Below are 12,166 nucleotides of genomic sequence, written 5' to 3'. Positions count from 1 at the left end.
ACCTCCTTTTTTAAACAGTGGTGTCACATTTGCTAATTTCCAATCCGCCGGGACCACCCCAGAGTCTAGTGAAGTTTGGTAAATTATCACTAATGCATTTGCAATTTCCCTAGCCATCTCTTTTAGCACTCTGGGATGCATTCCATCAGGTCCAGGAGACTTGTCTACCTTTAGCCCCATTAGCTTGCCCATCACTACTGCCTTAGTGATAACAATCCTCTCAAGGTCCTCACCTGTCATAGCCTCATTTCCATCAGTCACTGGCATGTTATTTGTGTCTTCCACTGTGAAGACCGACCCAAAAAACCTGTTCAGTTCCTCAGCCATTTCCTCATCTCCCATTATTAAACCCCCTTCTCATCCTTTAAAGGACCAATATTTACCTTAGCTACTCTTTTTTTGTTTTATGTATTTGTAGAAACTTTTACTATCTGTTTTTATATTCTGAGCAAGTTTACTCTCATAATCTATCTTACTCTTTATAGCTTTTTTAGTAGCTTTCTGTTGCCCCCTAAAGATTTCCCAGTCCTCTAGTCTCCCACTAATCTTTGCTACTTTGTATGCTTTTTCCTTCAAGAAAAAGAGGAAGACTGATGGGGTGCTGGAGGGGTCGGTGGATCGGAGTGGGGGGCGGGGGGTGGAGACGGGTCACCCTCATGCGTGCCTACTGTGGGCGGGGTGGTGAACTGTTATTTCCATGGTGGGGGGTCAATTACTAGGGGGCATAGGTTTAAGGTGAGAGGGGCAAGGTTTAGAGTAGATGTACGAGGCAAGTTTTTTACGCAGAGGGTAGTGGGTGCCTGGAACTCGCTACCGGAGGAGGTGGTGGAAGGGGCATCTTGACAAATACATGAATAGGACGGGAATAGAGGGATACGGACCCAGGAAGTGTAGAAGATTGTAGTGTAGTCGGGCAGCATGGTCGGCACGGGCCTGGAGGGCCAAAGGGCCTGTTCCTGTGCTGTACTTTTCTTTGTTCTTTGTTCTTAACTTTCAAAATTTTGTAAGTTCTGGACCAAACTGGAAGAAGAAATGTGACCCCACTATTTAAGAAGGGAGGGAGGGGGAGAATGAAGAACCACAGACCAGTTAGTTTGATGTCAGTCATAGAGAAAATGTTTGAATCTGTTATAAAGGATGTGAACAAAATTCATCTAACATACAGAACACATAGGACACATGGATACCTGTGGCTGACATGTTTAAAATGAAAACAACATTTGATGCAAATACTACCTAGGTAGAATGAGTCTGGTTTTAAAATGTTTTTGCTTTTTTTTAGTTAAGCAACGGAACTGCAATTCAACCCATCCTTGACATGCACCAAAATGTCTTTCCCCTTATACACCGCAAGTATATTTATTACTTTGTTACCAAGGAGAACAGAGACAAATTTATTGAAAATCCTTTCAAGTACATTTGCCAACCTAAACCTAGACCTGTTGTGCCCATCAAAATTGCCATTGTCGGACCACCAAAATCTGGAAAGAGTACTGGTAGGTAAAGAATTTAGAGCCAACTTTGATTTTCAACATAGCTTTAAATAATACATCTGTTTGTTGTGCATTTATCTGCAAATCGTACAATCAGCAGCAAACAAATGTGTTTCATGTTCAATAACAGCAACCAACATTTATACATTGAGCAAGATTCTCCATTTGGGCAACTAGGTTCTGCCGCCAGACGAGAATTGCAACCGATTTATGTTCCCCCTGGGAGCGCAAATCGAGAAGCAATTCCATATCCCTTACCATGCAAATTTATGCATCTCATTTATGCCATTATGGGGCTGCCATTTTGAGCGGGCAGCCCAATAGCAAAGTCCCATGGCCACCTCCCCCCCCCCCCCCCCCACCGATACCGCAAATCAGCCACCACATTGTGGTTTCAGCACTTAGAGTCACTCATCCATGAAGGGAGATGAATGAATCAAAGCTGCAGCTGTTTTGTTGAAGCTGTCAATCGTAGCCCATGACTAAGAATAGCTTGCAGCAAATGGGTTTGAGGTGTTGAAACACAACTCACAGCTGTTCTCCTTCCAGAAATGGACTAGTGGAGCTTCCAGGTAAATGTTACAGCTGTAATTTTTTTCATGCCCTTGGCTGGACTGCTCTCCAGCTTCCAGACAGGGGTCTCTCTTCTGGGAGGTGGGGGGATCCTGTGGAATGGGGGGCAGGGGTGTCTGTGGAGGGGATGGTCCCTTTAGGCAGGGAATTACTATGGAGGGTTAGCTTCAGCGAGGGGGTCTCTGTGGGGGGGCGGGGGGGGGGGGGGGGGGGGGGTGGATCTCATTACTCAGGCGGTCTCTGTGGGGGAGTGGTTCCCTTTAGCCAGGAGGTCTCTATGCGGGGTCCCTTTAGTTCGGGGATCTCCGATTTTCGATTCTCCGTCCCATTGGGAAGCACACTTCAAACATCCCGGGACAGAGAATTCACCCCATTGCTTTTGACTTAATGAAACATCCGATAGCACGTCACGGGAGCATTATAAAACCAAGTCACATAAGAAGAGCACTCATATGCCCTGTCTTGCCTTTTGGGAGCAAAACTGCACTCACAGCAGTGGACAACCGGTGCTACGTTTTACTGCTGCAGGGTCCAAAGCAGGAAGCATAAGGCAGGAAACACAATTTAGATTTAAATTGAATACAGAACACAAAATAAGGATTGAGAACTGCAAATGGGATTGAGGGAATAAGATAACCATAGAACCATAGAAACATTACAGCACAGAAGGAGACCATTCAACCCATGCCAGCCGGAGGACATCCAGGTGCCCTTTCTAATCCCACCTTCTGCACCCGCTCCATAGCCCTGTAGCTTACAGCACATAAGGTGACCAATTATCTTGATTCTTTGACCCCTGGTTCTAGAATTCTCCACCAAGGGAAACAATTTTATCCTGTCCACTCTATCTCCTCCCTCATAATTTTGTACTTCTCTATTAAGTCAGCCCTCAGCCTTCTTTTGTTCCAAGGAAAATAACCCCAACCTATCCAATCTCTCATCGTAGCTACACTTTTCTCGCTCTGGCAACATTCTTGTAAACCTCTTCTGCACTCTCTCCAGAGCAATAACGCCCTTCCTGTAATATGGTGACCACAATTGCACACAATACTCCAGTTGTGGCCTCACCAATGTTTTATACAATTCCAACATTATATCCTTACTTTTATATTCTATACCTCTGCCAATGAAGGAGAGCATTCCATATGCTTTCTTAACAATCTTGTCTACTTGAACTGCTGCCCTCAGGAACCTGTGTACTTGTACGCCAAGATCTCTCCCTTCATCTACCCCTTAATATATTCCCATTTACTGTATACTCCCTATAATTCAAGATGGCGCCGGATCATGGTGACTGTCTCTCTCAACCAGACCTTTTTCTTTTATCTCTTATCACCGTTCTGACCTACTAAAATTCTTTTCCACTTCATATCCGCACTGTAACCAATCATTATTTGTTGATGTAGCATTTGTCAATGTACTCTGTCGATTATGCTTTTGTCTACTATGTATGTACTGTGTACGTTCCCTTGGCCGCAGAAAAGTTCTTTTCACTGTACTTCGGTACATGTGACAATAAATATCAATCAATCAATCTATAACTGTTTGACCTCCCTAAATGCATGACCTCACACTTCTGTGTTAAATTCTATCTGCCGCTTTACCGTCCACTCTACCAACCCATCTATATCATTTTGGAGATTATAGCTATTAGCAGAGACAGACAAGACTTGAATTTTTATAAAAACTTTTTAAAACTCCCAGATTCATTTTCTTCTGAAAGAATGGCATGCCACTCTTGTAAAAGTAGCTTTTCAAGGCAAGAAAAGTTATTCACAATTAAATATAATTTATTATGGTGCCAAACACCCATTTATTTCTGATTGCAAAAACCCTAATGCTCATTCCTTTTTTAGTGTAAAACTACTGGGCAGTAATCATAAGTTTATGCCCTTGCAGTCATTTCAATTTGAAGTCTACAGCGAGGACTGGAATAATGCACCACGTGGAGAAGCAATATATATCTGACAGCAACTTCCGTATTTCCAGGTTTAACTGCCTCTGTGTAAATGGTGGAATTTGCTGTCAGATTTAGCCAGTAATAATGGTGAGTGCTGATAGCATCGCTGTTCATTTTCCCACAAAGTCCAAACCAGAGTTATCAAAACTGAGATCAAAATTGATTTTGCAGCAACATTAGTGGTTACACTGAAGTATGTTGAGTCAGTGGGAGGGTGCCTCATTTTCATGGATGGGTGGGTGCAAAAGACATTTTGTAGCAAATTATTAACACTCAGCTGCCCATGTTGCTAGAAACTCTTTGCTTCACACTTGGGTAATGGGTTGGTGACCAAGATCCCCAACAAGCAATCATTATATTGGCCTCTTGAGCAAAGGATTTATTATGGCTGAGTTATGCTGTAAAGGTCTGGCATTTACTGGTGCAAGAAAAAATGACTTAGGTTTTTTGTTAAGTTTCATAAATATGCAATGATTAAGTCACTGTCCAAAACATAACTGGACTACTCATTAAATTGCAATTTCTAACAACATATGCCACACTTACAGCCTCTAGATCATCCAAAACAAAGTTGGAGTCTGTATTGTCTATTATTTATTATAAAGTTAAGATATCAGAATGTGTTAATGGATGAACAAAGTGCAGTGTTCAGCAAAAGCAAATCTAAAGAACAAGTGACAGATGGCCCAGTGGAGGAGGGAGCGGTTTGCACTGGGACAAAAAACGTTTTGGATATAAAAAAAGGAGTCCAATTGGAAGAGAAAGGTCACAGTCTGAGGCCTGTAACATGCCTAATCAGAAGATGAGGTGCTGTTTCTCCAATTTGTGTTGGGCTTTGTTTCAATCCCTCTCCTAGTTACCATCTTTTGCTGACCTTCTACTCTGCTCTATATGCTTCACCCCCTTCTACAATCAAAATGTTAACACTGTTGCTCCACTGATGCTGCCAGACATGCTGAGTTTTCCCAGCATTTTCTGTTTTCCTTTCAAAACAAGGCACCTTTACAGCTTAAGCAATACTCTCATACGTGGGCGAAGGTTGGTAGGATACCAGTATTCCATTAGAACCAGTGAACGTGGATGGGTGAACTCTACCCTCCCAAAGCCATAGAGTTCTGTTCAGAGTTTAAATCAAAGAAAGCCAAGCATTATGCCCTCTTTTTGTTTCATGGGATTGTTGAACAGAAATGTTTTGAATCACACAGTCAGTTCAACAATCATCAGAAAAAATTAATCTTGTTCCAATCAACCTGAATCTGCCTTATGATCAACCATTCAAAGTATTAGCAATGTAAATAAAATATACTTAAGGAAAAATAAACAATGGACATCCTTTGCTATGTTTTGGCTATTTCAAAGTCGTGATCAACTTGTCTTGATTCTTCTTGAGGTCACTTAGGCTTTTCAAGATACACTTATTATTTGTCTTACAGTGGCCAGGAGGTTTGCCAGTGAGTTTGGACTTCAACGCATTTCAGCAGGAGATGCTGTACGCACAGTCCTGCTCACTCAGAAGAAGACTGAGCTGGCTGTTCACATTAATAACCATCTCAAAAAGGGTTTGATAGTGCCAGATGAGTTTGTCACAAAATGCCTAGAAGTGGTTTTGATGAATATTATATGCAACACGAGAGGGTATGGTTCAGTCATTTTTAAGTTTTATAGATCTATCTGAAAAGCTTTACTTCTGGTTGTCACACTTTTGTGTCAACATTTGCATTGAAAACAAAAAAAAACAGGTTAACAGGTTATTGTGTAATGTGGTCTGCCTTAACTTTTCTTCAAAGACCAAGAAATTGGATCATGTTTTTCAGGTGTCCTGCATGCTCAGCTCCTCAAGCTTATTTGCCATTCAATGATCACAGTTGATCTGTATATCAACTCCATGCTTGGGCCTTTGTTACGTACGTCTTAATATGTCTCAGGTGGCATGGTGGCCCAATGGTTAGCACTGCTGCCTCACAGTGCCAGGGACTCAGGTTCGATTCCGACCTCTGGTAACTGTCTGTGTGAGTTTGCATTCTCCCCGTGTCTGCATGGATTTTCCCTGGGTGCTCCGGTTTCCTCCCACAATCCAAGGACCTGCAGGTTAGGTGGATTAGCCATGCTAAATTGCCTCCAAGCCAAGGTTACAGGGAGGGGGATTGGGCCTAGGTAGGTTGGTCTTTCAAAGGATCGGTGCAGACACAATGGGCCGAATGACCTCCTTCTGCATTGTAGTGATTCTTTGTTGCTATGATTCTACTAAAATTCCAAAATGGCACATAGGAAATGTGCCTAATTTTAGGACAACAAGGACAAACCAGAGGTACCCTTTACCCCTTTCTGGGTAGAAATAGGTAAAGAGACATAGTGCCTTTCACAAGCACCAGGGGCTGGATTCTCCGCAGCCCCGCCCCAAAATCGCATTTAGAGCGGGGGCAGAGAATCCAATTTCACGTCAAAATCGGGCCGGGGCTGGTTCGCCGATTCTCCAGGACCCAAGAATCGGCGTGTTTGCGGAGTACTCCGCGCTGCTGGAGGGTTCATTGCCAGACGCCCGCCCAGCGATCTTCCACTCCTGACCGGCCGAGTTCCCAACAGCGTCATTCTAACCAACTATCGCCGTTCGGGAAGCTCGGGTGTCGGCTGCAAACTCAGTCCGCAGCCGCCCTGGTGCGGAGCGGGGGGATCGGACACCGGGGGGGGGGGCCTTATAGGCGGCGGGGAACAGATCAGGGCATTCGGATCTTCGGGCACACGGACGACCGGGGAGGCCTACATTGTCCAGCTGTCTCCATGGTCCGAGTCTGCCATGGAAGTGCTGGGGCCAGTATCCGCGGCTAAAGCTGCGTGAATGACTCTGGGTCCCTGCTAGCCCCCTACAGGTGAGTGAATCACCTGATACTCCTGTGGTGGTATGCGTTAGGGGTATTAGGGTACCCTGTGATGCCGAGAGGCTAACAGTGGATAGACGCCGGGTCCCAATTGGATCAGCCACCTACTGACTTCACCCAGTAAGGCGGAGTATAAGAGCCCAGGTTCTCCCAGCAACCGCATTCTGTCACTGTGCTGCTGGGGAACAAGTCTGCGTAATAAAGCCATCGATTGACTCCCATCTCATCTCGTCTCGTGAGTGATTGATTGTGCTACAATTTATTACGCAAACTTTAAAGAACATGGCGCTCCGAATCACTCCGGAGTGTCTGCGAATCAGCCCCTACGCGGCAAACTCAGCAGCCACTTTTAAACACTGGTTAGCGTGTTTTGAAGGATACCTCTGAACGGCCACCTGCGTACCTACAGAAGACCAGAAAATGCAGGTCCTGCATTCCAGGGTGAGCCCGGAAATCTACACTCTCATAGAGGACGCTAACGATTTCAAGTCGACGCTCGCCATGCTGAGAGGAATCTACGTTCGGCCCGTCAACCAGGTCTACGCACGCCACCAGCTCGCGACGAGACGGCAAATCCCCGGAGAATCGCTGGACGAATTATACAGTGCGCTGTTAATACTGGGGAGAAATTGCAATCGCCCACCGGTTTCGGCTAATGAACATTGAGCTGCTAATTCGGGATGCTTTCGTGGCAGGTATGCTCTCGTCCCAAATTCGCCAGCGATTGCTCACTAGGCCTCAAGGAGGCACGGGCCCTCGCTGCCTTGCTCGATGTGGCATCATAGAACGCCCGTGCCTATGCCCCCGACCGCGCGTCAGCCCCTTGGGCACTGTGGACCCCCGCCGCGACCGACCCCCCCGGCACCCGCAGGCCTGTGCTGCCAGACCGCCAGACCACCTGGGTGGGCCCCACTGCTACTTTTGCGGGCAAAAGAAACACCCCTGACTGCGCTGCCCGGCCTGCTCAGCCCTCTGCAAAGGGTGCGGCAAAAAGGGGCACTTTGCAGCGGTGTGCCAGGCTCGGGGGGTCGCCGCAATCTCCGGGGGAGAACCAGGACCCCAACCTCAATCCCCCCCAACGATCCATGTGCGGCCAACGGGCGCCGCCATCTTGGGTCCCGGACCCCATGCGGGAGGGATGGGCACCGCCATTTTGTGCTCCCACGGCCATGTGTGATCAATGGGCGGCGCCATCTTGTCCACTCCCGACCATGTGCGACCCGTGGACGCTGCCATCTTGGCTGACGGCTAAGGACCCTGGAATGGACGGCCCCACGGCGCCTGAGGAAAACGCCCCGATGCAGCAACAGCGACTGGCTTCGGTGACCCTGGACCAGTCGCGGCTCCAAACAGCGACAATGACAGTATTCATAAACGGGTACGAGACGCCCTGCCTGATCGACTCTGGGAGCACGGAGAGTTTTATACATCCCAATACGGTAAGACGCTGTTCCCTTCTGATCCACCCGAGTAATCAAAAGATTTTCCTGGCAGCAGGATCCCATTCTGTAGAGATCAAAGGGTTCTGCATCGCGAACCTCGCGGTGCAGGGGAGGGAGTTCAAGAACTACTGGCTTTACGTCCTCCCCCTCCTCTGCGCTGCCAGACTCCTGGGGTTGGATTTTCAGTGCAACCTCCAGAGTTTAACGTTTAAATTCGGCGGCCCTACACCCCCACTCACTATCTGCGGCCTCGTGACCCTCCAGGTCGACCCGCCCTCCCTGTTTGCGAACCTCACCCCAGATTGCAAACCCGTCGCCACCAAGAGCAGACGGTACAGCACCCAGGACCGAACATTTATCCGGTCAGACGTCCAGCGGCTGCTGAGGGAAGGCATAATCCAGGCCAGCAACAGTCCCTGGAGAGCTCAGGTGGTGGTTGTAAAGACCGGGGAGAAGCAGAGGATGGTCATAGCTATAGTCAAACCATCAATAGGTACACGCAGCTGGATGCGTACCCTCTCCCCCGCATATCCGACATGGTCAATCGGATTGCACAGTACAAGGTCTTTTCCACGGTGGACCTTAAGTCCGCCTGTCACCAGCTCCCCATCCGCCCGAGCGACTGCAAATACACTGCTTTTGAAGCAGTTGGGCGGCTCTATCACTTCTTAAGGGTTCCATTCGGCGTCACTAACGGAGTCTCGGTCTTCCAACGGGAGAGGGACCGAATGGTTGACCGGTACGGTTTGCAGGCCACGTTTCCGTACCTCGATAACGGCACCATCTGCGGCCACGACCAGCAGGACCACGACGCCAACCTCCGCAAATTCCTCCAGACCGCCAACGCCCTGAATCTCACATACAACAGGGAGAAATGCGTGTTTAGCACCGACCGTCTAGCCATCCTCGGCTACGTAGTGCGAAATGGAGTTATAGGCCCAGACCCTGAACGCATGCGCCCCTCCCCATGGAGTTCCCCCTCCCTCACTGCTCCAAGGCCCTGAAACGCTGCCTGGGCTTTTTCTCTTATTACGCCCAGTGGGTCCCCAACTACGCGGACAAGGCCCTTCCGCTAATTCAGTCCACTGTCTTTCCCCTGTCGACAGAGGCCCGCCAGGCCTTCTGCCGCATCAAAGCGGATATCGCAAAGGCCATGATGCACGCGATCGACGAATCCCTCCCCTTCCAAGTCGAGAGCGACGCGTCCGACGTAGATTCTGGCGGCCACCCTCAACCAAGCGGGCAGACCCGTGGCCTTTTTCTCACGCTTCAGAAATCCGCCACTCCTCAGTGGAAAAGGAGGCCCAAGCCATAGTGGAAGCTGTGCGACATTGGAGGCGTTACCTGGCCGGCAGGAGATTCACTCTCCTCACTGACCAATGGTCGGTTGCCTTCATGTTCGATAATGCACAGCGGGGCAAGATCAAGAATGACAAGATCTTGCGGTGGAGGATCGAACTCTCCACCCAGCACTATGAGATCTTGTATCGTCCCGGAAAGCTGAACGAGCCTTCCGATGCCCTATCCCGCTGCACATGTGCCAACGCACAAGTGGACCGCCTCCGAGCCCTCCACGAGGACCTCTGCCAACCGGTGGTCACTCAGTTCTATCACTTCGTGAAGACCCACAATCTGTCCTACTCCATTGAGGAGGTCAGAACAGCAACCAGGAACTGCCAAATCTGCACAGAGTGCAAGCCGCACTTCTGCAGGACAGATAAAGTGCACCTGATAAAAGCTTCCCGCCCCTTTGAGTGCCTCAGTCTGGACTTCAAAGGGCCCCTCCCCTCCACCAACCGCAACACGTACTTCCTGAATGTGGTTGACGAGTACTCCCGGTTCCCATTCGCCATCCCCTGCCCCGACAGGACCGCCGCCACAGTCATTAAAGCCCTCTGCACCATCTTCACACTGTTCGGTTTCCCCGCCTACATACATAGCGATAGGGGGTCCTCCTTCGTCAGCGGCGAACTGCGTCAATTCTTGCTCAGCAAAGGCATTGCCTCGAGCAGGATGACCAGTTACAACCCCCGGGGAAATGGTCAGGTAGAGAGGGAGACCGTCCTGCTGGCCCTACGGTCCAGACATCTCCCAGTCTCCCGCTGGCAGGAAGTCCTCCCGGATGCCCTCCACTCCATCCGGTCGCTGCTTTGTACCACGACCAATCAAACACCTCACAAACGCCTCCTTGTCTTCCCCAGGAAGTCCTCCTCCGGAACGTCACTTCCGACTTGGCTGGCAGCCCCAGGACCCATCCTGCTCCGAAAACATGTGTGGGCGCACAAATCGGACCCGTTGGTCAAGAGGGCTGATTTCCTCCACGCAAACTCTCAGTACGCCTATGTGGTGTACCCCGACGGCTGACAGGACACGGTCTCCCTGCGGGACCTGGCGCCTGCCGGAACCACACACACACCCCCAACACCAATCACACCCTCCCTCCTACCGGCGCACCCCACAGCCGCCCCCTTCCCAGGTGAATTGGTCCTTCCCCCAGCCCCGCCTAGGGGTAGTGAAGCAGGAAGAGCCATCACTACGCTCCCAGAGACGATGATGCCCGAGCCAGCGCCTGCATCACAACCGGGGCTGAGGCGATCGGTGAGGACCAGGGAACCCATTCGACTCATCGAATCTTTATAACAAAACACGAAATGCCTCTGTAAACAATTCAGTTGCCCAGTAAAAACAGCATTGTAAATAGTGCTAGTAGTTTGATATCGGAGTATAGCCACTGTGTTAGTGGCATCCCAGGTACCGACTCTGTAAACCCCTACCACCATACGGCCCACTACCCCCACCGGGTTCTTATTTAACAAAGGGTGAATGTGATGGTATGCATTAGGGGTATTACGGTACCCTGTGATGCCGAGAGGTGGATAGACGCCGGGTCCCAATTGGATCAGCCGCCTACTGGCTCCACCCAGCCGCATTGTGTAACTGTGCTGCTGGGAAACAAGTCTGCGTAATAAAGCCATCGATTGACTCCCATCTCATCTCGCCTCGTGAGTGATTGATTGTGCTACAACTCCGGAGTGAAACGCCAGCATTTCTACGCTGGCGTGGGGACATAGTCCCATTTTGGGAGTATCTAGCCCCAGAAATTCCAAAGTGCTTACATCCAATGAAGTACTTGTGAAGTGTAGTTACTGTTGAGATGCAGGAAATGCAGCAGCCAATTTGCACACAGCGAGCACCCACAAACAATAACATGAGGATGACAAAATAATCTGTTTTTGTGTTAACGTTTAACGGAAAAACAGTGGCCAGAACAGTTGGGATAACGCAAAATTATGCAATTACACCTTTTACACTCTCTCCAGACGTTGTAATATGGCCATGCATGATAGCTGCCAATACCCATTTTCATGTGCGCACTGGTCTGTGAATGTGTAGAAAGTCAATGACATGCACGCAGTTTATCAGCTCAATGCTTTCTAACTTGGTTCTTGCAGTACCCCCTTAATTTGTGGATTCCATAGGTCCCACACATTGCTTCGTTGACAGAATGCTCAAAATAATATTCGGGTCACACAAGTGCCAGCCAATGACTATTGGCCCTTGATAACATTCCGATCTCTCCCACTTCCAACATCCTGGTGGTTACCGTTGATCAGAAACTGAACTGGACTGGCCGTGTAAATACTGCAGCTACAAAAGCAGGTCAGAGGTTAGAAATCCTACAATGAGTTACGCACCTCCTGATTTTCCAAAGCTTGTCCATCATCTACAATGCACAAGTGAGGTGTGATGGAATACTCACTTGCCACTTGCCAGGATGTTCAAAACCATCCAGAACAAAGCAGCCCACATGACTGGCAAACT

The 12,166-nt window shown here is 48.8% G+C and overlaps 1 protein-coding gene across 3 annotated transcripts in view; it reads left to right on the top strand.

Annotated features, from left to right (window-relative positions):
• Positions 1 to 12,166, top strand: part of ak9 (adenylate kinase 9) — a 544,334-nt gene that overhangs the window by 426,680 nt on the left and 105,488 nt on the right. For all 3 annotated transcript variants that reach the window (XM_072499993.1, XM_072499992.1, XM_072499994.1), the window contains exons 30-31: positions 1,283 to 1,496; positions 5,460 to 5,661. In XM_072499993.1, the coding sequence (XP_072356094.1) occupies positions 1,283 to 1,496; positions 5,460 to 5,661 (416 nt within the window). The remainder of the gene's footprint in view (positions 1 to 1,282; positions 1,497 to 5,459; positions 5,662 to 12,166) is intronic.

This window comes from Scyliorhinus torazame, chromosome 4, assembly GCF_047496885.1.
Source record: "Scyliorhinus torazame isolate Kashiwa2021f chromosome 4, sScyTor2.1, whole genome shotgun sequence".
Lineage (NCBI taxonomy): Eukaryota > Metazoa > Chordata > Chondrichthyes > Carcharhiniformes > Scyliorhinidae > Scyliorhinus > Scyliorhinus torazame.
Note: the sequence above shows the minus strand (reverse complement) of the source record. Positions and strands in the feature narration are given on the sequence as shown.